Below are 27,503 nucleotides of genomic sequence, written 5' to 3'. Positions count from 1 at the left end.
CCAGGATTGGGCGGAAGGACCCGTCCTTTTTTGGCACGGTGAAGTAAATAGCATACTGGCCGGCGCCAATCTCCCTTTCCGGGACTGGGACCACCGCCCCCAGATCCAGAAGCTTGGAGAGAGTCTGGACCACCACGTCCCTCTTGGCCCGGCCGCAAGGCGAGAAAAGAAAGATCCGGTAGTTCCCTGACGAGGTCGAAAGCGTACCCGGTCCTTGATAATGTTGAGGACCCACTGATCCGACGTGATTTTGACCCATTCCTCGAAAAACAGGGAGAGGCGTCTGCCGAGGTAAGGAACAGAGGAATGGGTCGGCTGAACTTCATTGCGTGGCAGGTTTAGTGGTGGCACGCATGGGCTGGCCCTCGTGAAAGGGCCGCCTGTCACGAAAGGACTGCGACCAGGACTGAGCACGAGAAGAACCCCTCGCGGAACCGTCCCCGAGAAGCGAAGCGACGCTGGCCCCTGAAACGAGAGCAGGAGGACGCGAAGGACCAGGCCGACTTAGGGCGGTCCTCTGGAAGCTTATGGACCTTGTTGTCAGCCAAGGAGTCCATAAGCTTCTCGAGATCCTCGCCAAAGAGCATCTTACCTTTGAAGGGCAACGTGCCCAGCCGAGTCTTCGAGGACTGATCAGCCAAAGGAGCCTTCGAGGACTGGCGTAGCCAAAGGAGCCTCCGGGCAGCCACTGCCGAAACCATCGCCTTCGCCTGCACACGGACCAGATTGTAGAGGGCATCCGATACGTTGGCGGTTACCGCCTCCAGACGCTCGGCTTGTTCTGCCTCACCTGGCGACAGATCCCGGGCGCAGAGTAATTGTTGAACCCACTGAAGGCCCGCCCGCATCATGAGGCTGCTACAGCAAGACGCCCGGACCCCGAGGGCCAGGACGTCGAAGATGCGCTTCAGGTGAGCCTCCAACTTACGATCTTGTGGATCCTTCAAAGCCGTGGAACCTTCCACCGGGATCGTGGTGTGCTTGGCCACCGCAGACATATAAGAATCCACCAAGGGATAACGGAGCAGCTCCAAGCCCTCCTCCGGGAGGGGATACAGCTTATCCATCGCACGCCCCACCTGGAGAGTACCCTCGGGAGCCTCCCATTCCCGCAGGATAAGGAGCTTGAGCATGGGGTGGAAGGGAAAGGCCGAGGCCGGAGCCCGGAGCCCCCCAGAACTGGGTTCATATCCTTAGGGAGCGAGGCCATAAAATTATCCATGGAGGGACTCTCCAGACCCAGCTCCTGCAAAACAAAGGGAAGGAGGGGCTCCAATTCCTCCTTAAGAAAAAGGCGAAAGGGCTCTGGGGTCATCCCCCTCTAGAGGGGGGGATCCACCGAATCCGAGGAAGCAGCGTGGCCTGAGGACCTGGGAGACACCGGGGGGGCCACCCCCGGGACCACCCGCACCGGTCCCTGGGGTTCCGCAGCCTGTCCAGTGGTCAACGGCGCTGAACGAGGGATTTTTGGCAGGGGGGGGCTTTCGTCCAGCTCATGCAGGCTAGCTAGATAAGATTTTGCATGAGGACGAAATCCGTTGAAAAAGGGACCCTGGATTTGCCGGGGGGGGGGGGGGGGGGGGGGGCGAGGGAAGGTCAGGACCCCCCTCCTGGGAACCTGTGGGGGCCAAATCAAAAAAAAAAAAAGGCCCCCCAGCGAGCACTGAAATCGGCCCCGATGAAAAATCCAAGATGGCGGCAGTTCCCGGGCTTTGCCGACCCGGGAAAGGCCTGGCCATGCCGGGAGGAGTGGAGCTCCGGGCTAAATTTGCTTGTCCTGCCGAGGAGGGACCTTCCCCACCCGGCAGGCAAGCAGTGCAGAGGCCCTGCCGCGAAAAACGCGAAGAGGGCAGTCCACAAGAAAGGCAGGCAGGCTGCCTGCCGAGACATAGCTAAGCTACAGCTGAAGAAAAAAAAGCTGAAAAAAAGCTTGATCGACAGCCTGCACAGCAGGAGGGAAACCTGCTGCCTTCTGCTTGTCTGGCTGCCAGTTCTAGGCCTATTCTGACCAGAAAAAAGAAAAAAATGTGGTCAACTGCTGCAAATAAGTTAGAGGTAGGCAAGTACCTGCAACTTATTGAAAGGTTAAAACAAACTTTTTTTTTTTTTTTTTTTTTACTGAGCGCAGCAGCGGGGTTTAAAACCCTCTCGGCAGCCAGAGGGGGAACGAGGCCCAGAGAGCGTCGGTCCCCACACCTGAAAGCGTCCACGGACTCAGGCTATGCAGGGAACCCTCCTGCAAAAGGGGCAAAACCCCCCTGAGCCGGGCAAGAGCTGGGAGACGGAACGTCTCCCACACAGAAACAGGAAAAAAAGCACTAAAAAGGCAGAATTCCCTTAGTTTTGTTTTTTTTTTGAACAAGCGAGAACCAAAAGAAATTCTTTTGCTAGGCTCAAGCAAGTAAGAAAAGGCTGACTAGCCTTCAGCAGAGAACCGAAGGGGAGATGCTACACCTGCTGGAGACAGACGAATACTGAAGGGTTAGAGGATAGGCTCTGTCCTGATATAGGGCATCCTTCAAGTTTTAGTCTGTCTCCACCTGCTGGAAAGGAGGCTCAACCCACTGTCTGAACTGATCCGGGTACGTACAGGAACAAGATATTCCATAATCTAAAATGTTGGGCTAGGTCAAGTGCACCATTCTGCAACCCTAACAATGGTGCAAGAGATTCAATTTAAAATTGCAATGAGCTACAATATAGGGGTGTAAATATTGTTTAAATAGTTAACCACTTAAGCATCTGAAATGTAAATGGTTAACCTTTAAATGATACTTACTCTTGAGCTACCTGCAGATTTGGGGGTAGAGGTGGGAAACATGCAACATTGAAAAAAAAGCTAGGAATGTCACTTACACAGGAAGGCATTTTTAAAAAATATTTGTGAGCTGGCAAAAAACTCTGCACTGGAAAAATAGGTTTGCATTATATAGCAGTAACTATGTAAAACCTGACAAAACTGATGATAAACAAATGCAAATAAAACCTTATTTGTAGTACAAATAAAAAGGGTGAATACATAAAGCTTTTCATATAAAATACAAGTCATCAACGTAAAGCATCTTCACTAATTTTTCTAGAGCTAAACTGCTAGATAATTAAGCTTATTCTACACATTCTTGAAATTCAGTGATTTGAGGTAGGTGTATACACCATAATTTTTTTTTTATTTTAAACAAAAGCAATACTATAAAAGCTTCACCACAGAAATAGCATGCACTAAATATGATTAAGAGAGAAAAAAGGCCCAACACCAGCTAATCACAAGCTAAGCAAACATAGCAACCTTGTCTTGGAAAATAGGGCCCAAAAGCTGTTTTTCCTTTCCTTCATATTTTATCTAAAAGAAAAGAAATGCCAGTATCACTGCATTCTGTTGATGTTTTCAACTAGCTATTTGTCATGACTAGTTTTTGGATCAGTAAATGGCTCTTGGGTTCAAGTTTAATGAACAAAAATGTTCCATTTAAAAAAGTTAAATAACTTAAGTCAAACCATTAGCAAAGTTACAGTTCTATAACCACCTGCTTTCTGTTAATACTACCGTCTCAAGAAAAGTAGTATTCAATAACTTATTACCTTGTCCAGAGTAAACTTGCTGTTGCCTATTGAAGATAGCGTAAGCTTATGAGATCCAACAAGGACAAAGCTGCTGGTGCGTACAGCATTGGGACCTCCTGGACTAGCCATGACTGTTGAGGGAAACATGTATTAAGAGTAGGAATAGTAAGCACATGGTTTAAAGTCTATTAGCAATGCAATTCTACTGAAGTTAAGACCTATTCCTACTGCTGAAAACCAAAGTGATACTAGCATGGACAGATAGATACATTTAACACAAAAAGTACTGCTGAAATAGGACACATTGGTAACTCGGCCTTGAATTAGGCAACAATTTGTGAGAAAGGAATTGTTTTCCTTATCTAAAGCAACTTTGAAAACCTCTTTACACCAATCAGATGCAAATTGTAATTGTAGTTGCAGACCATCAAAAATAAGGCTATGCAATGAAATGCAAACATACATTTTGGTGCAAAGAAGTTAATATTCAATAAACCAACCAGAAGAGAGTACACTTGGATAACTTTTGCCAAATACTCAGGTCTGCTGAACACTCTGCCAAAGTTACCTGGATAAAGTTATCAGGGTAATTTTGCTACTCACTACTTTAATGGGGGGGGGGGGGGGGCCAACAAACAAAACACACAGATGAGCAACGTCAGATAAACTCCTTCCCTGTTCACTAAATATTTTAAATAGTACCTCCAAGTCTGTGCCCTCCTGCTCCATCCCCTAACTGCCGAAGTTTAGGAGAAAACCCCCACCCAACCAGCAACCCTCAAAGGTACTCCCACTGCATAGTAAAAGGAGAGGCACTTTTCCCTGTTCTGCTAAATACGAAGAGCCTTTCCTTCTCCAGCTCATTTTTGGGTATTGCAGGGTGCATTTCATTGCATACTTTTTGTATTTTGTTTTTTTAAGTAGGAGATGGGGGTGGGATGCGAGAATCTGCACTTGCTCACAGGCCGATACAGTAAGGAGCGGTAGGAAGAGCTGCGTTAGTGCCGGGCGCACCTGCGATTGCCGCACGCAGAGTCCTGCTCACCTACCACTTGAAACTGTATTTAAATAGCTTGCAAATGCAAGCTGCGTCCAAGAAGCGTCCGTGAAGAGTTAGGCCCGCGCAACCCATTTTACTGTATAGAGCGCTATACAGTATCCTGCGCTGGCCTAATGCTTCATGGACACGCTGGTATCTGTCATTTGAAATGACAGGTACCAGGAAGTGGACGGTTCTCCTACGCACAGGATTGCCAGTCCTCTCTCCCCTAATCCCGAAGCAAGGCTGCTTTACGCGCCTTGCTTCGGGAGGAGGGGAGAGAGGACTGTCAGTGTAAAGCAACGAAGCGAATTACTCTTCTTGCAGCCCCCCTCCGGAGACTGACATCGGCGGACACGGACCGCGGCTCCCCTGCCTCCCAGCTGCCGGCGAAGATGGATGCCTGCACGGGCGAAAGCGGCCCCTGTGCGTGCAATTGGGCCGCTCAAGTCGTGACGACACATGCCGTGACGCCAAACGTCGTGACGTCACGCCTTGAGCGGCCCCATTTGCACGCACAGGGGCCGCTTTCGCCCGTGCAGGCATCCATCTTCGCCGGCAGCTGGGAGGCAGGGGAGCCGCGGTCCGTCTCCGCCGATGTCTGTCTCCGGAGGGAGGCTGCAAGAAGAGTAAGTCGCTTCGTTGCTTTACACTGCCAGTCCTCTCTTCCCTCCTCCCAAAGCAAGGCTGCTTTACGCGCCTTCTACGGGAGGAGGGGAGAGAGGACTGGCAATCCCGAGCATAGAACCGTCCACTTCGTTGCTATTTTTTTTTTTTTTTTTGCTTTTTCGATTTTTTCCGCTTTTGTTGCTTCGGGAGGAGGGGAGAGGACTGGGGCTGCCCCGGAGACCAGCACCCATGGATGCGGCCAGGGCAGGTGAGCGGGGGCTGGGGAAAGGTTTGCCGTCTACCCTTACCCCTGCCTCTAACACGCAGGGGTAAGGGTAGGCGGTAAGTTAGCAGGTTAAACGCGTGGCAAAACGGCAGAGTAAAAAAGCGATAGTCGGGGTGCGCATTACTGTATGGGAGGGAATAGCTAATTTGATCGTTTACATCTAATATACATGCCGCGGGCGGAAGGGGTTACCCAGTGATTTAAAGAGGCGGTAAGAATGGGTTAAAGGGGATAGTGGATCGTGGGTTGGACTAACGTGGCCGAAAAGTGAGTAGAAAGCGGGTTAGGAGCAGGGTAACCACGGCCGCACTTTACTGTATTGACCTGTCAGTTAGCAGTACTGTGGTTAATACTGCCTACTAGCTTTGTTTTGGTTATATGGCTAACTTTAGGGCAGAAATTTTTCTAACCAGAGTTAGATAGATAATCGGTTGGTACAAAGTATCAGTACTAGCTGGACAAAATAAAGCTTCATACTGCCCCGCCTCCTTTTATCTGGTCAAGTTTTAGCTGGGTGTAACTTACAGGGCTAATATATATCCACTCAGCAGGGTAGGAAATTTACCACATGGGCGCTCTCTTCATTAACACTACCATGTACTACCATAGGGGCAGCAGACATGCTTTGCTAAAATGTCTCAATATTAAAGATTGGCTTACCTGGTGTATGCAAGCTGCTCTTCTACAAAAAAAAAAATAATAATTTTCCTTAGCAACAATTTGCGACTAATGCAGTCCTCCTTTACAAATATATTTGTAACCTACAGAAGTATAGCCTGGATAAAAACATACTGAGAGAGGAGGCAGCAGGAGCATTAGTAGCTGCATATTCAGATGTATAATCCCGAATTGCAGCAATAATCAGGGGTGGATAAAAACGCTAGCAATGTGTCCAAACAAAAGTGAGAATATTCTTAAATATCAGAGCAAAATCCAGATAACTGATAAGTATTCCAAAAATATTTATTCACCTCATCAAAACAGTCTAAATGTCATTGTACAATGCCCCGACAAGGACCACATTTTGTCATGGGGCTGCGTCGAGAGAACAAAATCCTAATACAGGACAGTTTCAGTCCAGCAGTATAACAGGTAAAGATAAATGCTAAATATTTACCTGTTATACTGCTGGATTGAAATTACACTATTAAGATTTTTTATCCCTCCAAATGTAACCTCATGGCAAAACAGTCTGTGTCAGTGGACTGTAGGATGACATTTAGATGGGCTATTTTGATATTGCAAATAAAAATGATTGGAATATTTATCAGTTATCTGGATTTTGGACTGATCTCATATCTTCTCATACTTATTTTTATTTAATCAGGGTTGCTACAAGCATAGGGAGTTATCTACCTTGAGAATGAATTTTTCCATTCTTATTGCAGGGTATATCTATTAAAGATGTTGCAGTGTCTGCATTTATGGCAACATGTACTAATGGAATTGTGCAGCAGTTTCAGGAAATCCGACAAGAGGCTGGACCGCAACGGGTGCACCAGACACACCCCAGTGGTAGGCACCGAGTGTGCTGAGGTGCACGCGGACCGAACTGGTTTGGAAGCCAGTCTTGGACAGGTGCCAGAAGTAATCCAGCAGGCAGGGGAGCGGACAGGAGAAAAGGTCCAGTCCATGATCACCGCACCAGATGGAGAAACGCTTCCACTTCGAGCCGTAAGACTTCTGGGTGGAAGGTTTCCGGGACTCAATCAAGACCCTGGACACACCATCCGAGAGCTGCAAAGGCTGAAGGATCATGCACTCAACATCCACCCCATGAGGGCCAGGGCCCAGAGGTCTGGGTGGTGCAAGGTGCCCTGGCTCTGCGATATGAGGTCAAGAGCTGTCACCAGCGGGACAGGTGTGCTTACTGACATGTCCTGGAGAAGAGGGAACCACACCTGCCTTGGCCAGGAGGGTGCCACTAGGATCATGGTTCCCCCATCCTCTTGCAATTTCAGAGTTCTCGAGAGGAGGGGAGTAAGGGGGGTATGAGTACAAAAGACCCTGCCCCCAGTGAAAGGAGAAGGCATTGCAGGCCAGATGGCCCTTCACTGGAATCAGGGAGCAGAATCTGCTCACCTTGTGATTGGGGGGGGGGGGGGGGGGAAGCAAACAAATCCATCTCCGGCGTACCCCAGCAGCAGAACAAGTTGGCCGCTACCACAGGGTTCAGGGACCACTCGTGTGGCTGGAAGGACTGATTGAGGAGGACTGCCAGTGTTTAGGTGACCCGGGCAGGTAGGAGACCCGTAGATACATCTCCCTGGAAAGGGCCCAATCCGAGACCTGCATTGTCTCCTGACAGAGGAGGAACGGGCCCAGGCTGCCCTGCTTGTTTATGTACCACATCACCACTTGTTTGTCCATTCTGATGAGGAAGTCCTTGGAAGAGGGCAGCCTGTCCTGGAAGGCCCCACAAGGCGTATCGGATTGCCTGAAGCTCCAGAATGTTTGGCAGCGAACTTCGGCCGCAGTCCAGAGGCCCCGAGTATGCAGGCTGTACGTGTGGGGCCCCCACCCCTGAGGAGAGGCATCTGTAGTGAGGGTCATCTGGGGTGTCGTGGGCTGAAAAGGGAGTCTGGTTTCCAAATTGGGAAGGGCTTCCCACCAGGTCAGAGAGACAGAGGGGGTCTGTGACTAACCGGAGTCTCTGGATCCTGGGATGCCTGCTGCCACTGGGACCCCAAGGCCCACTGAGGGTTCCTCATGCGGAGGTGGGCAAAGGGGGTCACGACAAAGGCTGCCATGTGGCCCAGCAGGCGGAGCAGTAGGCAGACTGGAACCCTCTTGCTGTTGAGAACGAGGGTTGCTAGCCAAGAGAGGGTGACTGCCCGATCCTTGGGCAGGAAAGCCTTTGCTTGTGCTGTGTCCAACCTGGCACCTATGAAGTCTAGCTGTGGAGACGGACAGAGATGCAACTTGGGGAAGATGACTATGAATCCCAATGTCTGCAGGGTCTGAACCATCAGAGCCAGTGCTTGCCAGGCACTGGAGTGGGTGTCGCTCCGGATTAGCCAATCATCCACGTATGGAAAGACATAGACCGAGTGACGCCTGAGGTAGCCAGCAACCACCACCAAGCATTTGGTGAAGACGCGTGGGGCTGATGCCAGCCCACAGGGCAGCACTTTTTACTGAAAATGTGCAGTCCCCACTGGGAAGCGGAGGTACTTCCTGTGGTTGGGGACAATAGCAATATGGGTGTAAGCCTCCTTTAAGTCGAGGGAGCAAAGCCAGTCTCCTCTTCAGAAGAGCGGGATCAGCGTGACCAGAGACCATTTTGAGTTTTTCTCTTATGAGAAACCTGTTTAATGCCCTGAGGTCGAGAATGGGGCACAAGCTGCCATTCCTCTTTGGAATGAGGAAGTACCTCGAGTAGGCCCCGCTGTTCATAGGGGACCAGTTCTACTGCGCCCGCTGCTAGAAGTGCGGAAAGTTCCGATTGAAGGATGACCTGATGGGCGGGTGAACCCCATTGATGTACATGGGGGAGTGGTCTCTGGGAGCCTGCTGAAGTTCAGGCAGTAGCCCTGGCAAACAATGGAGAGGAACCAACTGTCCGAAGTGATCGCTTCCCAACGGTGGGCAAAGCAAAGGAGCCTGCCACCAACCGGGGAAATCTGGCTTGTGCCCCCTCGCTGCCAGTCAAAGCCTGTATAGATGGGGCCTGCTGAGGGGCTGCTTGGGTCCCCTGAGGCTGCTGCTGCCAGCCGCGACCCCTGAAACTTATAGAGGCGGGCGAGCATGGGAAGCTGGTGGATAGTACTTCCTCGGTCGGTAAAAAGGCTTCCGAGAGCCCGGCCTAGAGGTCTTCCTGGTGAAGGAAGGGCCTTCTGAGGGACTGGTGGAGAGTTGCTGAAGAGTATCATGCTAATCTTTCAGCTGCGCCATGGCATCCTTCACCTTGTCCCCAAACAGGTTCTCGCCTGTACAGGGGAGATCTGTGATCCTGTCTTGAACCTCTGGCCAGAGTCCTGAGGCTCAGAGCCAAGCCAGCTGTCTGGCATCAACACCTCCGGCGGCCAGGCAGGATGCGGTTTTGAACACATCATAGGTGGACTTCGCCTCTTCCTTACGCGCTTCAAGGCCCAGCGTAGCAATGGCTGTAATATTCCTGCTGCTCCTGGAGAAGGCTCTCCACAAAATCTTGGACTTGTTTCCACAGATTGCGGTTGTATTGGGTCATATATAGCTGGTAGGCCGCAATGCGGGCCCACCAGCATGGCACCTTGAAACATTTTCTTCCCTATGCCATCGTGTTCCCTGTGTTCACGCCCTGGAGGGGCTGAAGCGTGCATCCGGGAATGTCTAACTTTCTTCAGGGCAGACAACTGCTGACTGGTGGGGGAGGTGCTGCTGTTCAAAGCCCTCAGCCTGTTGCACCAAATAGGTGGCATCGGCCTTCCTGTTGATCAGGGACATTGACATCAGGTGTTCCCACATATGGAGGAGCTCCTTAAAGATGTCATGGATAGGCACTGCCACAATTTCCTTGGGTAAAAAGATACAGTACGTATATCTCTGTTATTATTTATGAAGAATACAATCACTAACAGAGAACTCGGCATAACTTAAATGCCAATAATATTCGCATAATGTTTTTTATTCACAGTTTTGTTTACAAATTGTGTCATAGAACCAACATGTGCTACATAACACCATATATTAAAACCATCAACGACGCATCATCCTAATATCAAACATACCAACATTCATACTCTCCCTAAAATTGTGACATACACATCTAAATATATACCTTTATAATTAAATATTAACATCACCAGCATAGAACATTATAAATATACCACAAAAGTTATTTTATAATTGGCAAACAGCCTACATATAGCATGTTATAAAAATTTACAATCATATGTTATGCATCTAAGAGATATATATTGTTGTTGTGTATTGTTGTGTGTACCCCAGACAGGACGCCTGTTTCGCCCAACTCTAGGGCTTCTTCAGGGGAAATATTGCTATGCAATTGACAATCTAGTTATACAATGTGTATGCACTACGGAGATGATACTGATGTGATGATAGCATACGGGCGTTTTTGAAACACAGATAATATTTCCCCTGAAGAAGCCCTAGAGTTGGGCGAAACAGGCGTCCTGTTGGGGTACACACAACAATACACAACAACAATATATATCTCATAGATGCATAACATATGATTGTAAATTTTTATAACATGCTATATGTAGGCTGTTTGCCAATTATAAAATAACTTTTGTGGTATATTTATAATGTTCTATGCTGGTGATGTTAATATTTAATTATAAAGGTATATATTTAGATGTGTATGTCACAATTTTAGGGAGAGTATGAATGTTGGTATGTTTGATATTAGGATGATGCGTCGTTGATGGTTTTAATATATGGTGTTATGTAGCACATGTTGGTTCTATGACACAATTTGTAAACAAAACTGTGAATAAAAAACATTATGCGAATATTATTGGCATTTAAGTTATGCCGAGTTCTCTGTTAGTGATTGTACAATTTCCTTGGGAGCATCGAAGAATCTTATGACTGGTATCCTCCTCAGACAGGAGCTGGAAGGGGATGGCCTCTGCCATTGCCCTTACAAAGCTTGCAAACGACAGGATGTCTGGCAGAGATAGTCTCCACTCCTCTGGCGGGGAAGACTCCGAGACGGGGAGGGGGAGGGGGGGTGTCGGAGAACTCTGAGGATGAGTCCGAAGAGTCATCGCCCCACGGATTATAAGGACCCTCCTTCTCACTATGGCCCCAAGAGCACTGAAGTCCGCGGAGGCACAGATAGAAACACCAGCATCAAGGAGGGCATCTGCTGTGGTAAGCTGGAAGGAACCAGCGGCAGCCACTCAGGGAACTGCAGGCAAGAGTGCCCAGTCCCCGAGGTCTCATCCTCCTCGGATGACCCGGGATCACTAGGGTGGAGGGCATCTGTGGCAGAGGCAGCATTCCAGGGCCTTTTGGGCACTGGTTGCATTGGTAGGGTGCCAAGAAGGACGTCCATATGCTCAAGCAAAGTTGCGAGCATTGATTGTGAAGGCTCGGTCACCGGTGGCGCCGGCAGCTCAACACTCTGGAGCACCGCCTACTACACCCTGCGGTCCAGCTCCTTCTGGACTGGAGGCGGGAAGAGGCATCGCTGGCAACCTTAGTGTTCTCAAGGTGGCACAGCATCCTGCACCGTAATCGATGGGGCATGCCTCAGACTACCGGGGGCACTGGAGGATAGGGCCTCCAGTGGCCGGTGCCACTTTGATGGCGGCTCGGCAGTTGCCGATGCCACTTTGGAACAGTGTCGAGATGGTGACCTGTGTATGTTTTCTGGACTTCCAGCGCTCGGCCCAGTCTTTCCCCGGTACCAAGGATGACAATGACCCCAAGGTCTGCAGGAGGGGAGAGGCCATAGAGGATCGATCTCCCTCTCCCCGATCCTTAGGGATGCTGGATAGTGGGATTGCCAGGGGAAGAGAAGGCAATGATTCCCCATGATCCTTGGGCATCGAGGACACTTAAGCAGGAGTGGAAGATTTTGGAGTCCCAAAGAGCTTCTCCATTTTATCTAGACACGCTCAACACCCTTTGGGTGTCATTTGGTCACAAATGGCACCAGCGGACATCATGTGAGGTCCCCAGGCAGAGGATACAGACCTCGTGCGGATCAGTGATTGACATGGTCCATGGGCAATGGGGGCACGGGCAATGGGGCACCAATGAAAGCCTGATGCCATCGAAAAGAGGCTGGCACGCGGTTAATAGTCGATAGGCACCATGATGCAGGGGTCAGGAATAGACTGCAAAAAACGACAAAAAAGACCAAAAACGGAGGGATACTGACTGTGAAGGTGGACCAGATGCAGAAAAGTCACCTGAAAAAGTTGAAAACAATTTCAAGGAGTTGAAGCTCCACCACCACAAAGCTACTGCACTGCAGTAAAGATGAGACTGAAGGGGGGCCCTCGCGTGGACATGCAGATAGCAGCAGGCTGGGCATGCTCAGTCTGCCAGTCAAAGTTTTTCATGCCAGGCTCCATTGGATGATGTCACCCACATGTGACTACCACCATCCTATTTGTCCTAGGTGAAGAAAAATACTTCCCCTACTTTTTTGTGCGGTCTTACTATTTTCTGCTAATTTTTATTTTGCTCTTTTTCCATTTTATTTTTGCTTATTTTACTTAAGTATTTTGTCTTTATTCTTTCCTCCTCACCCACTCCACCCCTCTCTACCCCATCACTTTTCACCCAGGCTGAAATCAGCAGCCTCTAATCCCTGGAATCCAGGTCCCACCTGCAGTGGTAAGCTTTCTCTTCTGAATGGGAAACTGATGGCAGTGGCTCCTGCTGGGCTGGGGCTTGCCAGCAGAAGCAGCAACTCTCTGGCAAATACAAGGACCATGTCTTCATTTTCAGCCTGGGTCGCAATGGAGGCAGCAACTCCTTGGACTAGGCCAGCAGCAGGCAACAATTTTTTTGTGTTACTAGAGCAACCTGGCACCTGGAAATTTTCCACTCCTGCTCAACTCACCTACCCCAGTTATTACAGCAAACCATCCTCAACTGGGAACTATTCACTAGGGTTCCTTTTGGAACCCTGCAACCAAGGACCTTAAAATCCAGCCATTTGCCATTGCATGACTACTGCTAATCTTTTCCCTGGGGCTGTGAACACTGCTTCAGCAGCATCCCTAGCCCTGGCCATCAGAAGACCTGAGCCAGGAATCAAACCCAGATTTTCCAATTGGCAGTGCACAGTACTGCACTGAGTCACAATTAACCTCATTTCTGGGTAATTGCCAAGTTCTTGTGGCCTGGTTTGGCCTCTGTTGGAAACAGGATGCTGGGCTTGATGGACCCTTGGTCTGACCCAGCATGGCAATTTCTTATGTTCTTATTGAATGACTATCATTGACACCAAAATGCAATACAAAGTGTCAATTAGAAAATGAAAAACAAACAAAAAAAACCCTGAAAAAGTATCCATGGTGAGAAAACCAAAACCATGCATTTTTGTTCTACAGTTGCCAGTCTTATGATATAAAGAGCAAAAGCAAGTTTGCTTACAGTAAAACTGTTTTCCATAGATAGCAGGATGAATTAGCCGTGCTCTCTGGGACGTCCCACTGAAGGCCCGGCGCAGAAAACTCTCTCAAAGGATACAGAGCTGTGCTCTGAGCGGCCATCCCCGCACAATTACCCAATTACATGCAGCGGAGAAGAGAGACAGGTAGGATGAAGGAAAAAAAAAAAGCTGTCCATGGAGGAGGGTGGGGATGCATGGCTAATTAATCCTGCAACTACGGAAAACACCATTTACAGTAAGTAAACTTGCTTTTTTTCCCCACAGATAAGTAGGCCGAATTAGTCATGCTCCCTGGGGTCCTCAGCAAATAGCTTCTAGAGCACACCTTTAACTTAAAGCCTATACAATGTCTTTTAGAGAGTAAAGAACTAGTATACGAGAGAATCCACTTCGCATGGTGGACAGTTCATGTATTAGTGGCGAAACACAATATCGCCTCCCCCATCGCTGTGTCTGCTGTTGGAGGCAGTAGTGTGATGTGAAGGTGTGTAGAGAGGAGCAAGCGGCTGCCCTCTATATGTCCAGAATTGGCACATCTGAGGTGAGCAATGGAGGTTGCCATAGCTCGGATTTGATGTGCTTTTATTCCATCTGGGAGCCTATTTTTGTGCGAAGAGTAACAGAAGTTGATGCACCAGTATAACCATTTCACCAATGTATGCTTAGAGACTGGCAAGCCTGGCACATTTGGGTTGAACCAAAGAAACAGCTGTGAACTACATTCTGGGGATTGAATCCTCTGAACATAAGCTAAAGCTCTTTTACAGTCCAAGGTATGAAGGGTTTTTTCTCTGTCCGTAGCATGCAACTTTGGGAAGAAAGTTGGTAAAGTGATTGCTTGGTTCAAGAGAAATGCTGAGACTATTTTAGGGAGAAAAGCAGAGTTGGTTCGTAGGGTGACTACCATGGTAGAACTGTAAATAAGGAGAGTAGGGAACTAAGGCATGTAGCTAACTGTCTCATATTGCTGATGTGATGGCCACCAGGAACCAGACTTTCCATGTTAGGAATTTCATTGAGGTGGAGTGCAACGGTTCAAAAGGCGGGTGCCTGAATGTCTCCAAAACTAAGTTAACATCCCAAGGAACCACCAACTTAGTGACGGGGGTTGGAGTCTTATAGCCCCCTCTCATGACTTGAGATATTAAGGGATGAGTCAAGATGGATTTCCCATGTGAAGAGAGGTGGTACGCTGCAATAGCACTGAGGTGTACTCGAATGGACGACACTGCTAGTCCAGAGGAATATAACAGATGGAGATAATGTACAATTTGCTCTGGAGAGCTGTCAAGCAGGTCTATTGACTTGGTACACCATTTGGAATATCTGCACTATTTGCCTGCATAACGTCTTCTTGCAGATGGTTTCCTAGTGGAAATAAGAATGCAGATGTAGAGAGGAGTGGAGGGGGTAAAGAAGGGTGCGCCTTCCTCTTGTGATAGGTCTTCTTGGTTCCCTAAGTGAACTGGTGTGTGAATCGTTAATTGTATGAGGTAGGCACACTGGTGCAATGAGGATCACATCTGACTCGTCCATGATGCATTTTTGTATCACTCGCCCCAACAAGGGTATTGGTGGGTATATGTAGAATAGGTTCTCTGTCCAGGGTAGAAGAAATGTGTCCTGGACAATCCTGTATGTACTGGAGAAGAGGGAGCAAAACCGTGGCAGTTTTGTGTTGGCCTCTGTTGCAAAGAGATCCATGCAGGGCATCCCCCACCTCCTGAATAAATCGTCTGCTACCTCTTGATTCAACGCCCACTCACAGGGGTGGAATATTCTGCTGAGGCTGTCAGCTTCTGTGGTCCATATCCCTGGCAGGTATGTTGCTTGCAACTGAATTGAGTGACTTAAGGCCCACTCCAGGATTAGTACTGCTTCCTTGCAAGGAGTCCTCGAACTGGACCCTCCTTTGTTTATATAAAACATGGCTACTTGGTTGTCCGTGTAGACCATCACTCGTTTCCCTGCAAGGATACGTACGAAGGTACAGATTGCATTCCTGATAGCTCTCAGCTTTAGAAGGTTTATCTGGAGATGTCTCTCCTGCAGTGTCCACATCCCTTGGGTTTTTAGGTGTAGTATGTGCGCACCCCAGCCTTGAGTGGATGCATCTGTCATCATAGTGATCTGATGCTTCAGATTTGAAATGGTGCTCCCCTTTCCAGAATTGAGGGGGAAGCCACCAATCTATGTCCGAGATCAGAGTGAATTATGAGAACTTGACAAGACATTGCTGGCTATGCTGAGATCATTGAGCCTTATGTCCCCTACTGTAGACGACACATATGACAGGTGTGCGGTACGACAGAGCTGCTGCCATATGACCCAGTACTAGGAGAATTTGATGGGCAGAGGCTTTCAAGTGAATCTTCAAAGTAGAAGCTAATTTGCGAAAGGTCTGGATCTGCTGTGTTGGCAGGAAAGTCCTTCAGAGCTTGGTGTTTATCAATGCCCCGATAAACTGGAGCACCTGAGTGGGAACTTGGTGTGACTTCTTGTAGTTGATTATGAATCCCAATCTCTCTAAGCAGGTTATGCTCTGCTGAAGGTGTAAAAGGAGTTTCTGGTTTTGAGGATACTAGAAGCCAAATCATCTAGAAAGGGAAATATCTTGATGCCCTTTCTGCGAAGATGGGCTACAGCCACTGCTAGGCATTTTGTGAACATTCCCAAAGCAGAGGATAGGCCAAATAGAAGTACATTGTACTGATAGTGTTTCATGTTCAATTGAAAACAAAGGTACCGCCACAAGGACGGATGCATGGGAATATGGGCATAGGCATCCTTGAGATCCAAAGAGTACATCCAATCGTTGGGATGCAGGAATGGTAGAATTGTTTTGAGACGTCATCTTGAACTTCTCTTTCTGAATAACTTGTTCAAACCTAGAAGATCCAAAATGGGTAAGAGGCTCCCTCCACTCTTGTGGATGAGGAAGTATTGGGAGTAAAATCCTTGACCGTGCTGTCTGAGGCAGTGGTTGGATGGCCTTTTCGAGACGCACTTGCACTTCCTGAAGATGAAGAACCTGATTTTGACGATCTCCAGGAGACTGAATGAAATGGGGTAGATGGGGGATTAAGCAGAAATTCAGTTGATAACCATTATGTACCACACTGAGAATCCAATGGTCCGATGTTATGAAGGCCCGATTCCTGGTAGTAGGAGGATATTCTTCCCCCCACCGCTGTTGAGAACCGTGGCCATGTCTTCAAAAGGTTTGCTGTGGCTTTTGGCTTGGGCCCTGACACTGCTTCTGTTGTCATGGGGCTCTCAGGTGACTTCCTGGTTGTAACTGTGGAGGCTGTTGCCTCTGGGTTTGATAAGCTGGTACTCGATAAGGAGTAAATAGTCGGTACTGTCGTCATTGGAAATATGGCCTCTTATAGGCTTGATAAAACCGTTTGGAGGAGTACTACTCCATCGGTGTCATGAGCAAAGAGACTGCTGCGCTTTGTTCTTTTAGTTGAGATACTGTTTCACACAGTCTTTCTCCAAACAGATTATCCCCCTTTCAAAGGAGGTCAGACAGCTTTTCATGTTCATCCTCCCATATGGTGCTTGCCCGGAGCTAGGATATTCTGCGGGCCTCGATGGCCGCTGCTGACATCTTTGCCGAAGTATCAAAAGCCTTGTAGACTGTTCTGAGGAGATGAAGGCCTTCTTCCATGTCAGAACGAAGCTGTGCCTGTAATTGCCTATCCGTACTGGAGGGCCTCCCCAGTTTCAAACCCTGTAAACACTCATACAGATATTGCATTATATAAAATTGGTGCTGTTGAATTCTAGTATTTAGCATGGCAGCCTGGAACATTTTCTTTCCAAAGTCATCAAGGCGTTTGTTGTCTCTACCTGGTGGTGTGTGTTAGAATACAACCTTGTTTTCTTGGCTCTTTTCATGGCCGATTCGACCACAACGAAGACATGAGGTAGCTGCACCACTCCATAGTGGGAGGATTTATGCATCCTAAATTTTAAATCTGTTTTCCTTAAGACAGAGGCTCCCAAGAACAGAGAAGTCCGGGTCTTATCTAGTAGGTCCTCCAATACTGCATGGGGCGGAAGCGCCATTGGCACTGATGGTACATTGAAAATTTTTAGGATCCCATGCACTTCCACCCTCGAGTCTGGGTAGTTTTTCATTTCTACCTTCAACAAGGACCCCATCATCTCGATAAATCTGGAATATGTTAAGTCCTCACAAGGTGAAGGCTTCTCAGGTGGCTCCTCTGGTGGGTCTAAGGGGATCCCCGCAGATGAGCTAGGTGGTGTTGGTGGGGAGGCTGGAGCGTTTGCATCTCCTTCCAAGCCTGGTAGACTAGGTTCTTGGCTAGTGGTTCCCTGCATCTCTTCATCACTAGGGGGGGGGGGGGGGGGAGAGATGGAAGGGACTGCGTGGAGACATTGTCTTATGACTCACTCAAGGGGATCTCACTGAGGGGTGGGTGGCAGAGGCAAAGAAGTTCTTCAGGATATCTGAGATCTGGAACATAGCCTGCAAGCCACTCCCCTTTCCTTGGGAAGAGGAAGACGTGTAGCTTTGGATCTTGTGGCCTGGTACTCCCAGATGGGGGTCCATCGTACAGTTGAAGTCGATGGCGGAATCTGGTCCTCTTTGTGTGCATGATTGCACATAACGGCTCTGAATGGGATTTAAGTCACTGCGTCACGGGTTCTTGCAACAGAGGCCATTCATGTCTATGCTTAGATACCTGCAACAGGCCTGTACAGTGTCCCTTGAAGAGGGAGAGGAAGATCCCTCTGAAAACCTGAGGACTTTTACCTCGGAATCACCTTTCAAGTTCTTACAGAGTGAATACCACCAGCGGACCTGGGTGCCACTGGGCCTGACTACCTCCTTTGGGGAGTCCTTTGTTCATATGCATCGATGGCTTCAACGAAGGCCGGTCCGATGAAGGAGCAGTCATCCCTTCTTACGGTTTGACACATGCATCAATGATGACTGTGTCTGTACAGAATTCTGAAAATGACGCACTGTATCTGCCATCCTGTAGACGCCTCAGTGCGTTGGGCAACTGAGTCATCGGTGTAATGCTTGGTCTTTTTTGGTGGTACCGATTCAGACTTTGACAACACAGCACGTCTTTTGGGGGTTTACATCCCAAACTCTTAATACTCTGTTCCTTATTTGAGGTTTCCACTCAGCTATGCTTGAACACAGGCTTCAACGATGTGGATCTTTAACCTTGGGCTGGCTTCCCAGATTTCAGCTCTGGCAGCGACTGCGTGAAGCAGTGGGTTGGGTCATACAAGCCTGACTGGCGATTCAACCTCGCTATCCTTTCAGCCCTCTCTGTCGCTGGGCTAGTGGGAATGGTCCAGCCCCAGGCACAGGTAGCAGTAATTATGTCAGTCTGTGACTGACAATTTTGCCACACTGACAATATTTAAAACCTGAGCCTTTCGGAGCCATGTTAGCACTGAAAAGTGCTGTTTGGGGTACACAATGTGTGAAGAAAAAGAGAAAAGAGGAAGAGGCATGAGAGACTTAGCCGTAACCATGAGCTGTGCGAGAAGAACGAAAACTGAGGGGAATCGGGTAATTGCGTAGGAACGGCCACACAGAGCACAGCTCTGTATCCTTTGAGAGTTTTACGCATTAGGCTGCCAGGGGGATATCCCAGAGAGCATGGCTAATTCAGCCTGCTTATCTGCGGGAAAAGAATAAAAATAAAGATGTTTTTACAAATTTCAGTGTACAACTGCAGATTTGACTTAAAAACAAACACCTTTCTGAAGCTTGTGTCAAAAAGGAGTTAACTTTTTTTTTTGTGCCCAACCAGGGGACTAACTTAAAAAAAAAAAATCTATGTGCTGTATTAATTATAATTCTGTACTTACACTTACAGTAATGGAAGTTAGTAGTCTCTTTGGTGTAATAGCCTAGAAGAAACAAAGATGGCATAAATACAAAATAGTACTTAGTTATGCATGTTGGTAGTGGTGTGGGAGGGGGAGAAAGTTTAGTTTGACAACATTTAGGTAACAAGTTAAGATACCATCAATTTTCAGCTTTGAGAGCAATTTAAACACACATTAAACTCTGCTATACAACAGAAAAAACCCAAACCCAGAAAAGTGTATTCAGGGACACACATTACTGGAAAATTTGAGGAGATCATTGTTTCAAAAACAGCCTCTTGGCCCCAGCAAATCTACTCACTGTTACATTATTTGCAGTGGCATAGAAAACATATGCACTGACATGGAATTTTCTTTTGGTGTTATGAGTTAGTAAATACAGTATACTAAAGTTCTAGTGCAATCACAGATACCAATTGTAAAAGATTAAAATCCATGAAAACCCACCCTCAATCGGAGGGGGAAGGGGGGGGGGGGGGGAGGCAGCCTGTCCAGACCTGGAACTGGCAGCAGAAGCAATGCCCTGTCTGTGTTTTGGATTGGAATAGATTTGTGAGTCACTAATTTAACTTACAAATGTTTTTGTTTTAAGTCTAGCATTCCAAAAATGGAGGGACATCAAACAAATGATCTCCCCCTCCTTTCATAAGGCTAATGTGGACAATGAACTAAAGCTCTTAACACATTAAGCATAAATAATTTGATACAGACACCATAAACAAATTTATTACAAAATCTTGCTGTGTCTCCTTAGGACAAAGTTAATCTATGCAATGTGTGACAATCTCTCACCATAGTGCAGTGTACCCACTGATATCACCCAATTTACCAATATACAAAAACCAAGAAGGAAACAGTGAATCTAAATAAACCCATTAAAATAAGCCCTAAAAGGAGGTAATTGCCAATGTTTGTGTTTTAGGAATACAGCACTGCATCCAGCACGCAATACTTGCTGTACTATTCAGGAAAAAAGATCTAAAAATATAATTTTTGATTCCAGATAATATGAAAATATACAATTGTTCACATTTTTCCTTTTCAATTCAAATGCTTGGAAAATTTACAGTAACCAATTCTGCGGCAGTTATAGGGCACTGGCACAATACATGAATTTAGGGGCAAGTATACTATAAGAATCGTACCAAGAAGACAAAAATTTCTTGTATTAGACGAAGCTTTGGAAAACAGGGAGCTCTGCAGAGATGCTAGACAAGAAAGAAAAAATTGAGAATTTTTTTATTTTTACTGTGCACTAGCTGGATACAGCTAAACATTCTGCACCATTACAATAGTTTAAGAAATAAACTTGGAGGAAAAAAAAACAGCCCTCACCCCCCCAAAAAACCCAAACACATACTAATTTATACCAAGACAAAGAACAAAAAAAGTCACTAAAACCACTAGAAATATATGTAACAAACTGATAACTGCAAAAGCCTTCAAAATACCATTTCTATACACCAGACAGTGGAAGTCTTAAGATACAAACTGCAAAATTACGGTCCTTCTCATTTTTATTTGCCTCTATTTAGTTGTAAACAACTATGCAGTCCTTTCAAGCCTCATTTTCACTTACCTTTGATTTAATAGCTTTTTTCCTCTTGTCAAGGACCCCACCTTCTTTCCTCTGTACCTGTTGGGTGGGCAAGTGAAACAAAATAATTGAAGTCAATTTGAAAACCAAAATTATGGCATCTATACCCATTCTCCCTGCCATCTAATTTTGCAATATGCAGGTAAATACATACCAAGCTGTAAACATCAATATTAATTTCAAAGTCATTCGACACATCTTTCCTAAAAAAAAAGAAAATAAAATGGTGCATTTTATCTCAAACAAGCATTAAAAATGCAGAGCTCAAATTTAAACTAGAATTGTAAGTGTGTGGGAAAAAGCATTCACCCAAAGAATGTGCTTTCACACACAATTTTGTAAATAGTTACAAATTTGTAGGGGCAAATCCATAACATTCTTTTGTCAGTCTGTAGAAGAACTGGCAACCTGGTTCTAACTGTATTTATACTTACAGAGTAAATGCGGTAGGAAAAGTAATAGCATCTCCCTTTACAGAAGTCACAGTACTTGCTAGGGGTGTTGCAACCATGTTTTCTGCTCCAGCTCTGATAATTATTAAGAAGTAGTAATTTGCTGAATCTGAGGAAAGATTCAATATGGCAACATGAGCTTCATTAAGTTCAAAATAACTGATTAACATTTTGCTTTATGGTATTTATTGGGCCACTAGATTGCACTGTTAATAGCTGGGAGAAGGAGAATAAAATTAGTTTCATTATTATTCGATCCCACCTCAGCAAATGAGATCAAGCCAGAAAGGTGGTCACCAAGGGGGCCTTACTGCCAACTCCCCTGGAAGCCCTTCATCCAGACTGCAGGGTTTGACACTTCTACCATCTGCTGGTGAAATACTGAAGAGACTGCAGATGGCACAGTTCCTTAGAAGAATCATTTCCAGTAAAACTTTTTGTTCTGTCTCCATCTGATGATAGGGTGTAAAAACCCATACACCCTGACTGTTCTGGTAGGACTATAAGAAAATATCAAACAACTCCTTTGTAATACCAGCCCCTAACTAGACAAAAACACAAGATACTCCCAACACAAAATTTAAGAATTTATATTTTTCTATAAACCAGTGTGGCAGTTCATAACTGAAAACCAAGGGTTAAATCTTTAAAGAAAAATGTGGAAAAGCACTATAGACAATCCTGTCCGATACAGCTTTGAAATATACATAAGCTCTATTAAACTATGCCATATATTGGTCCTCACTCCTCAAATATGCATAACTGGGCTCAGTTATTTTTTTCTGGCTGCTTACTTCGTGAAATAAGCTTTAGCTCATCTATTAAGCAGGAATCTGGTATGCAAAAAGCTGTCTGAACGGGTCATAAGGGCCATCTTCCTCACAGAGTATCGCGGGATCTACGCAGGCAAAGCCTGTGGAAATCTCTAGCCCTTGGCTCTGAGGGCCTAGAAGACACCGTGGGAATAGTCGGTCCCATCAGTAACAGGGGAACCGGGGGCCACAGGAGACTAGTGGGCCAAGGCAAAGGCTCGGGGAACAGAGGCTTCGGGACCGCAGCACTGGCCACATCTTCCTCCTCTGAGGACCCAATGATGGGAATTGCTCCCAAGGGAGGCATTGGTGGCTGCTGGGGAACAGAGGGTCCCTCGGGCACTGGCAGGGCGCAGAGTAGGACATCCAGACGCTCAAGCAGGGGCGCCAAAATAGATGGCGGAAGACCTGGCACTGGTGGCAGCTCAACGATCCTCAGAGCTTGGAGCACTGCACTCTGCTTTCCAACTCCTCCTGAAAGTCCGGTGAGGCCGGCGCTGAGGGAGGGAGACGAGGCATCCCTGGTGCCTCCTCGGAGCTCCAAGGCGGCACAGTGCCCGGCACAGATATCGGTGGGGAATGCCTTGGACTCCCAAGTTTATAGAGTATGAACCACGGGGTCACTTCAGTGGTGGTATGGCAACCGCCAATACCAGAACCAGAGCCATGCGCCAATGGCGGCTGGTGTCTATGCTTGCGGGATCTCCCACTGTGCGCTCAGCCCGGTCTTTCCCCAGCACCAAGGAGGCAGAGGATCCCAGTGTCCCGGAAACCGGTGAGATCATGGAAGACCGATCACCGTTCCCTTCAGTCTTTAAAAGATGTAGTCTGAGGGGGAGTGTATTGAGAGGCTCCCATCGACCCCCAGGTGTCGAGGACTCAGACGTGGGTGTGGATGGAGCGGACTTTTTGGGACCGAAAAGTTTCTCCATTTTATTGAGTCACACACAACAGTCCTTGGGGGTCATCTGGTCAAATAGCTGACACCCTCAGACGTCGTGCAAGGCCCCCAGGCAGAGGATGCAAAACTCATGCAGATCAGATGGACATGATTCATGGAGCACTGACGAAAGTCGGACGCCATGAAAAAACAGACACGCGGTTGATGACCGGGGACCACCAAGACCGATGCCAGGAATAGACTGTGAAATCGACCAGGAATCGACCATGGAAAAAAAAAAAAAAAAAGAGGAAAAATGTTTACCTATCGAGCCGAGGAGAGACATTGACCACAAAGGGGGACCAGTCGATGGAACAGGGAAAAATTCCGATTTTAAGCACAAAAGGCAAAAATGAAGCAGAGCTCCACAAACCGTGAGGCAACTACACTGCGGAAAAAGACTGAAGGGGGACCTCACGTGAATGCACGGAAAGTGGCATGCTGGGCATACTCAGTGTGCCAGTCAGTTTCTAGAAACTTTGACAAAAGTTTTCCGTGCCAGGCTCCATTTGATGTCACCTATATGTGAGGACTACCATCCTGCTTGTCCGAGCGCACTGTTTAGTATCCGTCTGGCCATGCGTTTTCGACGCGTGTCTATTACCCCTTATATTGGCGCTATTACCCCTTATATTGTAAGGGGTAATAGTGCCTTGAAAATGCATGGCCAAACTTGCGAAAACTAATAGCACTCTTCACATGCAATTGCATGTCGATGAGCCTATTATTTAGTCGCCCGAGATACCGAAAGTAAAATGTGCGGCTTGGCAGCACATTTTACTCTCAGAAGTTAATGCCTGCCCAAAGGAGGCGTTAACCATAGACAGCACTTTTCTGTACACCCTCCGACTTAATATCATAGCAATATTAAGTCGGAGGCCCCACAAAAAAAAAAAAAAAAAGCTGCCTGCTGGTTGGCGGGTTCGAAAACGGATGCCGATAAAATTAAGCGTCTGTTCTCGGACCGCTGACAGCCACCGCTTCCGGCTAATGAGGCGGCGCTAGGAACATGCTAGTGTCCCTAGCGCCTCATTAGTGTGGGCCCTAATTTAAATACAAAATTACGTGCCCAGGAGAGGTGCCTGGGAACGCGTTGGGAGAGCGGGCACTCACCTCGGAGCACCGGCTCTCCCACAGGTTTTATTGCATCTGATAGTTTGTAGTCACAACAGCAAACAAAATGAGGAACCATGGCTCCCTCTGGAACCTCAGCCAAGTACATTCTTCAGTTAAGTGCATAATGCTGCATTAAGGACGTGCTGCTTCTAAAAATTACTACAAACACTGCCCATGTCAAACTGCCAGCTCAGAGAGAAAACCTGGAATACAAATTGCACACTTAAGAAGAAAGGGGAAGGAACAGAGAGCCTTCAATTTATTTCCTATGCTATGCTGTGTGTGTTGTTTTTAATGGCCTGATGTGTTGGACAGAGAATCATAGTTTACTACAGCATTTGTGAATAATTTGGACATTCCTTTTTATTCCCTTGCTCAAAACAGCCAGTGGAGATCAAAATATGGGGTAATGTAGCAACAAACAGAAAATTCACTGCCCCTAGATAAACCATGTTCTGGGTTGGATCTTTATATAGGCTGAATTAACTATATAATATAACAGCTCTATCCAGTTTTATATCAATTAAGTGAGGCATTTGTCAAGAAAGCCGTCTTACCTGGTCTCTGAGCTGTGCTACAGACATAGTCTGCTTTCAGAGGCAGGCGCATTTCAGATAAAGAAATGCACCCTCGAGATGGAGCACAGTCACTAGATGTAGGATCAGCTTTACTTGACTTTTGACCTTGAAGTCCATCATTCTTCAGTTCATTTAGCTCAGTAAGCAAAGCCATTCTTTTTTCAGCTAAGAGATCAAATAAAAAATTTAAGTGATCACAAGTTTATTTGTACAGAATTTAACCATCTACATTTCCAAATATCCTACATTTAAGCTTTTTTTATATTCTGCTCCATTATTTATAACATACTGAAAGTGTTGTAGCATCATACCAAAGACTGAAGGAAGCATAAAGCATGTCTTTAGGAGGAGGAAGCCAGAGATTATTTAATTTTCAATAAAGTTAAAAGCTTAACCATTTTAATTGTTCCAATGACAGAATAATAATGAACACCACTGATGGGCCCCACACAGTGTCAGAGGATTCTGTAGTTTCCTACAAAGCTCCTGAGCATAAGCATAAGCTTTCCCATAAGCAAGTCTACTGTCTGGCAGCTTATCTGTAACAGGTGTTTACTGAGGATAGGATAATGTTAGCCTCACACCATGGGCAACATCAGATAGTGCCAGGCACAGAAAGTTGTCTTCAGAGTTTATAAAAACATTATGCATATCCTTCTGGGCATGTGCAGCACACTATATTAACATGTGTACACATGGGGCCCCCTTCAGGCTAATTTAGTCTAAGAACATAATTGCTAGACTGAGTCAGACCACGTGTCTATCAAGCCCAATATCCTGTTTCCAACAGTGGCCAATCCAGGTCACAAGTACCTGGCAAGATCCCAACTAGATAGCTTTCATATTGCTTACGCCCAGGGATAAGCAGTGGCTTTCTTCAAGTCTACCTGGTTAATAATGGTTTATGGACTTTTCCTACAGGAATTTGTCCAAAACTTTTTTTAATCCCAGCTATGTTATCTTTACCTCAACCTCTAGCTATGATTTCCAGAGTTTAATTGTGCATCGAGTGAAAGTATTTTCAGATTTGTTTTACACATGCTACTTAGTAACTTCATGGAGTGTCCTAGTCTATTTTATGAAAGAGTAAACAACTGATCAGCATTTACTATTCTACTCCACTCAGGATTTTAGACCTCTCATCTCTCCCCCTCAGCCATCTCTTCTCTAAGCTAAACAGCCTTAACCTCTTTAAGCCTTTCCTCATAGGGGAACCATTCCCTTTATTTTGATTGTCCTTCTCTGAACTTTCCAGTTCTGCTACATCTTTTCTGAGATGTGGTGAGTAGAACTGCACACAGTGCTCAAGCATTTGCACTACAGAGCGATATGGAGACATTTTATTACCTGTTGATTTTCTTAGCATGAATCCTGCTACATCAGTCCAGAAAATTGGGTTATGACCCCCTACCAGCAGATGAAAGGTACAGAATTTTCCTTGCAACATCACCACCATTACTTTGAGGTGATGCAGCACAGAGAAAACCAGTATTCCTATGAAAATACTAATCAGAAAACCCCCCAAAACATCCAAAAGCTAAAAACTTTAAAAACATTCAGGTCGATACAGTAAGGCCGCGGTAGAAACAGTGCGGCAGTGTCAGGCGCACCCTTCCTCCCCGCACGCACAGTTCTCTTCACTAAGTCCCCGATACTCTCTTCTAATTGCATGCAAATGCATGCCGCGGCTGTGAAGCGATAGGGAAGGGTTATGCCCGCGCAACCCATTTTACTGTATAGGCGCTTAATACAGCACCTATACAGTAACCTGGGTGCGCTGGTACCTGTCATTTCAAATGTCATTTCAAATGACATTTGGAATGACAGGCACCGGGAGGAGGGAAGCGGCGAAGCGACTTACTTCTTGCTGTGTCTCTCCTCCTCCCGGAGCAGGGCGCGAAAGCAGCCTTGCTCCGGGAGGAGGTGGGACACAGCGGCGAAGCAAAAAAAAACAAAAAAAAACCAAAGGCGCGTGTTCGATCGGGCGGGCGCGTGTACGATCGGGCGGGTAGGCGGCAGCAGCGGCGGCAGAGAAGAAAAAAAAAAAACCAAAAGCAATTTTTTTTTTCTTTCAAAACGTGACAATTTTGGTTTTTTCCAAAAGCGACTTACTTTTGGGATCTGTCAAGATCCCAAAAGTAAGTCGCAAAAGTAACTTACTTTTCTGAAGCCATCAGGAACAAGATCGTAGCTCCTCCCGATGAAGACGAAGATGGCCGCCTGCACGGGAAAGCGTGCAATTGGCCGCTGAAGACGTGACGTCACGACGTTTGGCGTCACGGGATGTGACGTCACGTCTTCAGCAGCCAATTGCACGCTTTCCCCCGTGCAGGCGGCCATCTTCGTCTTCGTCGGGGGGAGCTACGATCCTGCTGATGGCTTCAGATCCCGGGGGGCGGGTGGGCGCGTGTCCGGCTCCCGCCGCTGCCTGGATGGGTGGGCGCGTGTCCGGCTGGATGAATGCCCGTGCGATTTTGGCGCTCATGCCATGAGCGCCAAAATCGCACGGGCATTCATTCCGGCGGGGGCCGTGCGTTCATCCAG

General features: G+C 46.9%; 1 protein-coding gene across 7 annotated transcripts in view; it reads right to left on the bottom strand.

The window, feature by feature from the left end:
* ANLN (anillin actin binding protein) overlaps window positions 1–27,503 on the bottom strand; it is a 212,424-nt gene that overhangs the window by 36,137 nt on the left and 148,784 nt on the right. Inside the window, exons 14-22 of one of the 7 annotated variants that reach the window (XM_029589491.1) lie at window positions 24,939–25,124; window positions 21,496–21,622; window positions 21,216–21,264; window positions 21,044–21,100; window positions 20,610–20,672; window positions 19,444–19,485; window positions 6,156–6,177; window positions 3,580–3,692; window positions 3,287–3,340 (exon numbers count right to left, since the gene is read on the bottom strand). In XM_029589491.1, the coding sequence (XP_029445351.1) occupies window positions 3,287–3,340; window positions 3,580–3,692; window positions 6,156–6,177; window positions 19,444–19,485; window positions 20,610–20,672; window positions 21,044–21,100; window positions 21,216–21,264; window positions 21,496–21,622; window positions 24,939–25,124 (713 nt within the window). The remainder of the gene's footprint in view (window positions 1–3,286; window positions 3,341–3,579; window positions 3,693–6,155; window positions 6,178–19,443; window positions 19,486–20,609; window positions 20,673–21,043; window positions 21,101–21,215; window positions 21,265–21,495; window positions 21,623–24,938; window positions 25,125–27,503) is intronic. The other 6 variants (XM_029589492.1, XM_029589494.1, XM_029589495.1 and 3 more) reach the window with 6 other exon arrangements.

The sequence above is a fragment of the Rhinatrema bivittatum genome, chromosome 2, assembly GCF_901001135.1.
Source record: "Rhinatrema bivittatum chromosome 2, aRhiBiv1.1, whole genome shotgun sequence".
Lineage (NCBI taxonomy): Eukaryota > Metazoa > Chordata > Amphibia > Gymnophiona > Rhinatrematidae > Rhinatrema > Rhinatrema bivittatum.
The sequence above is the reverse complement of the archived record's forward strand: the minus strand, read 5'-3'. Positions and strand labels throughout refer to the sequence as shown.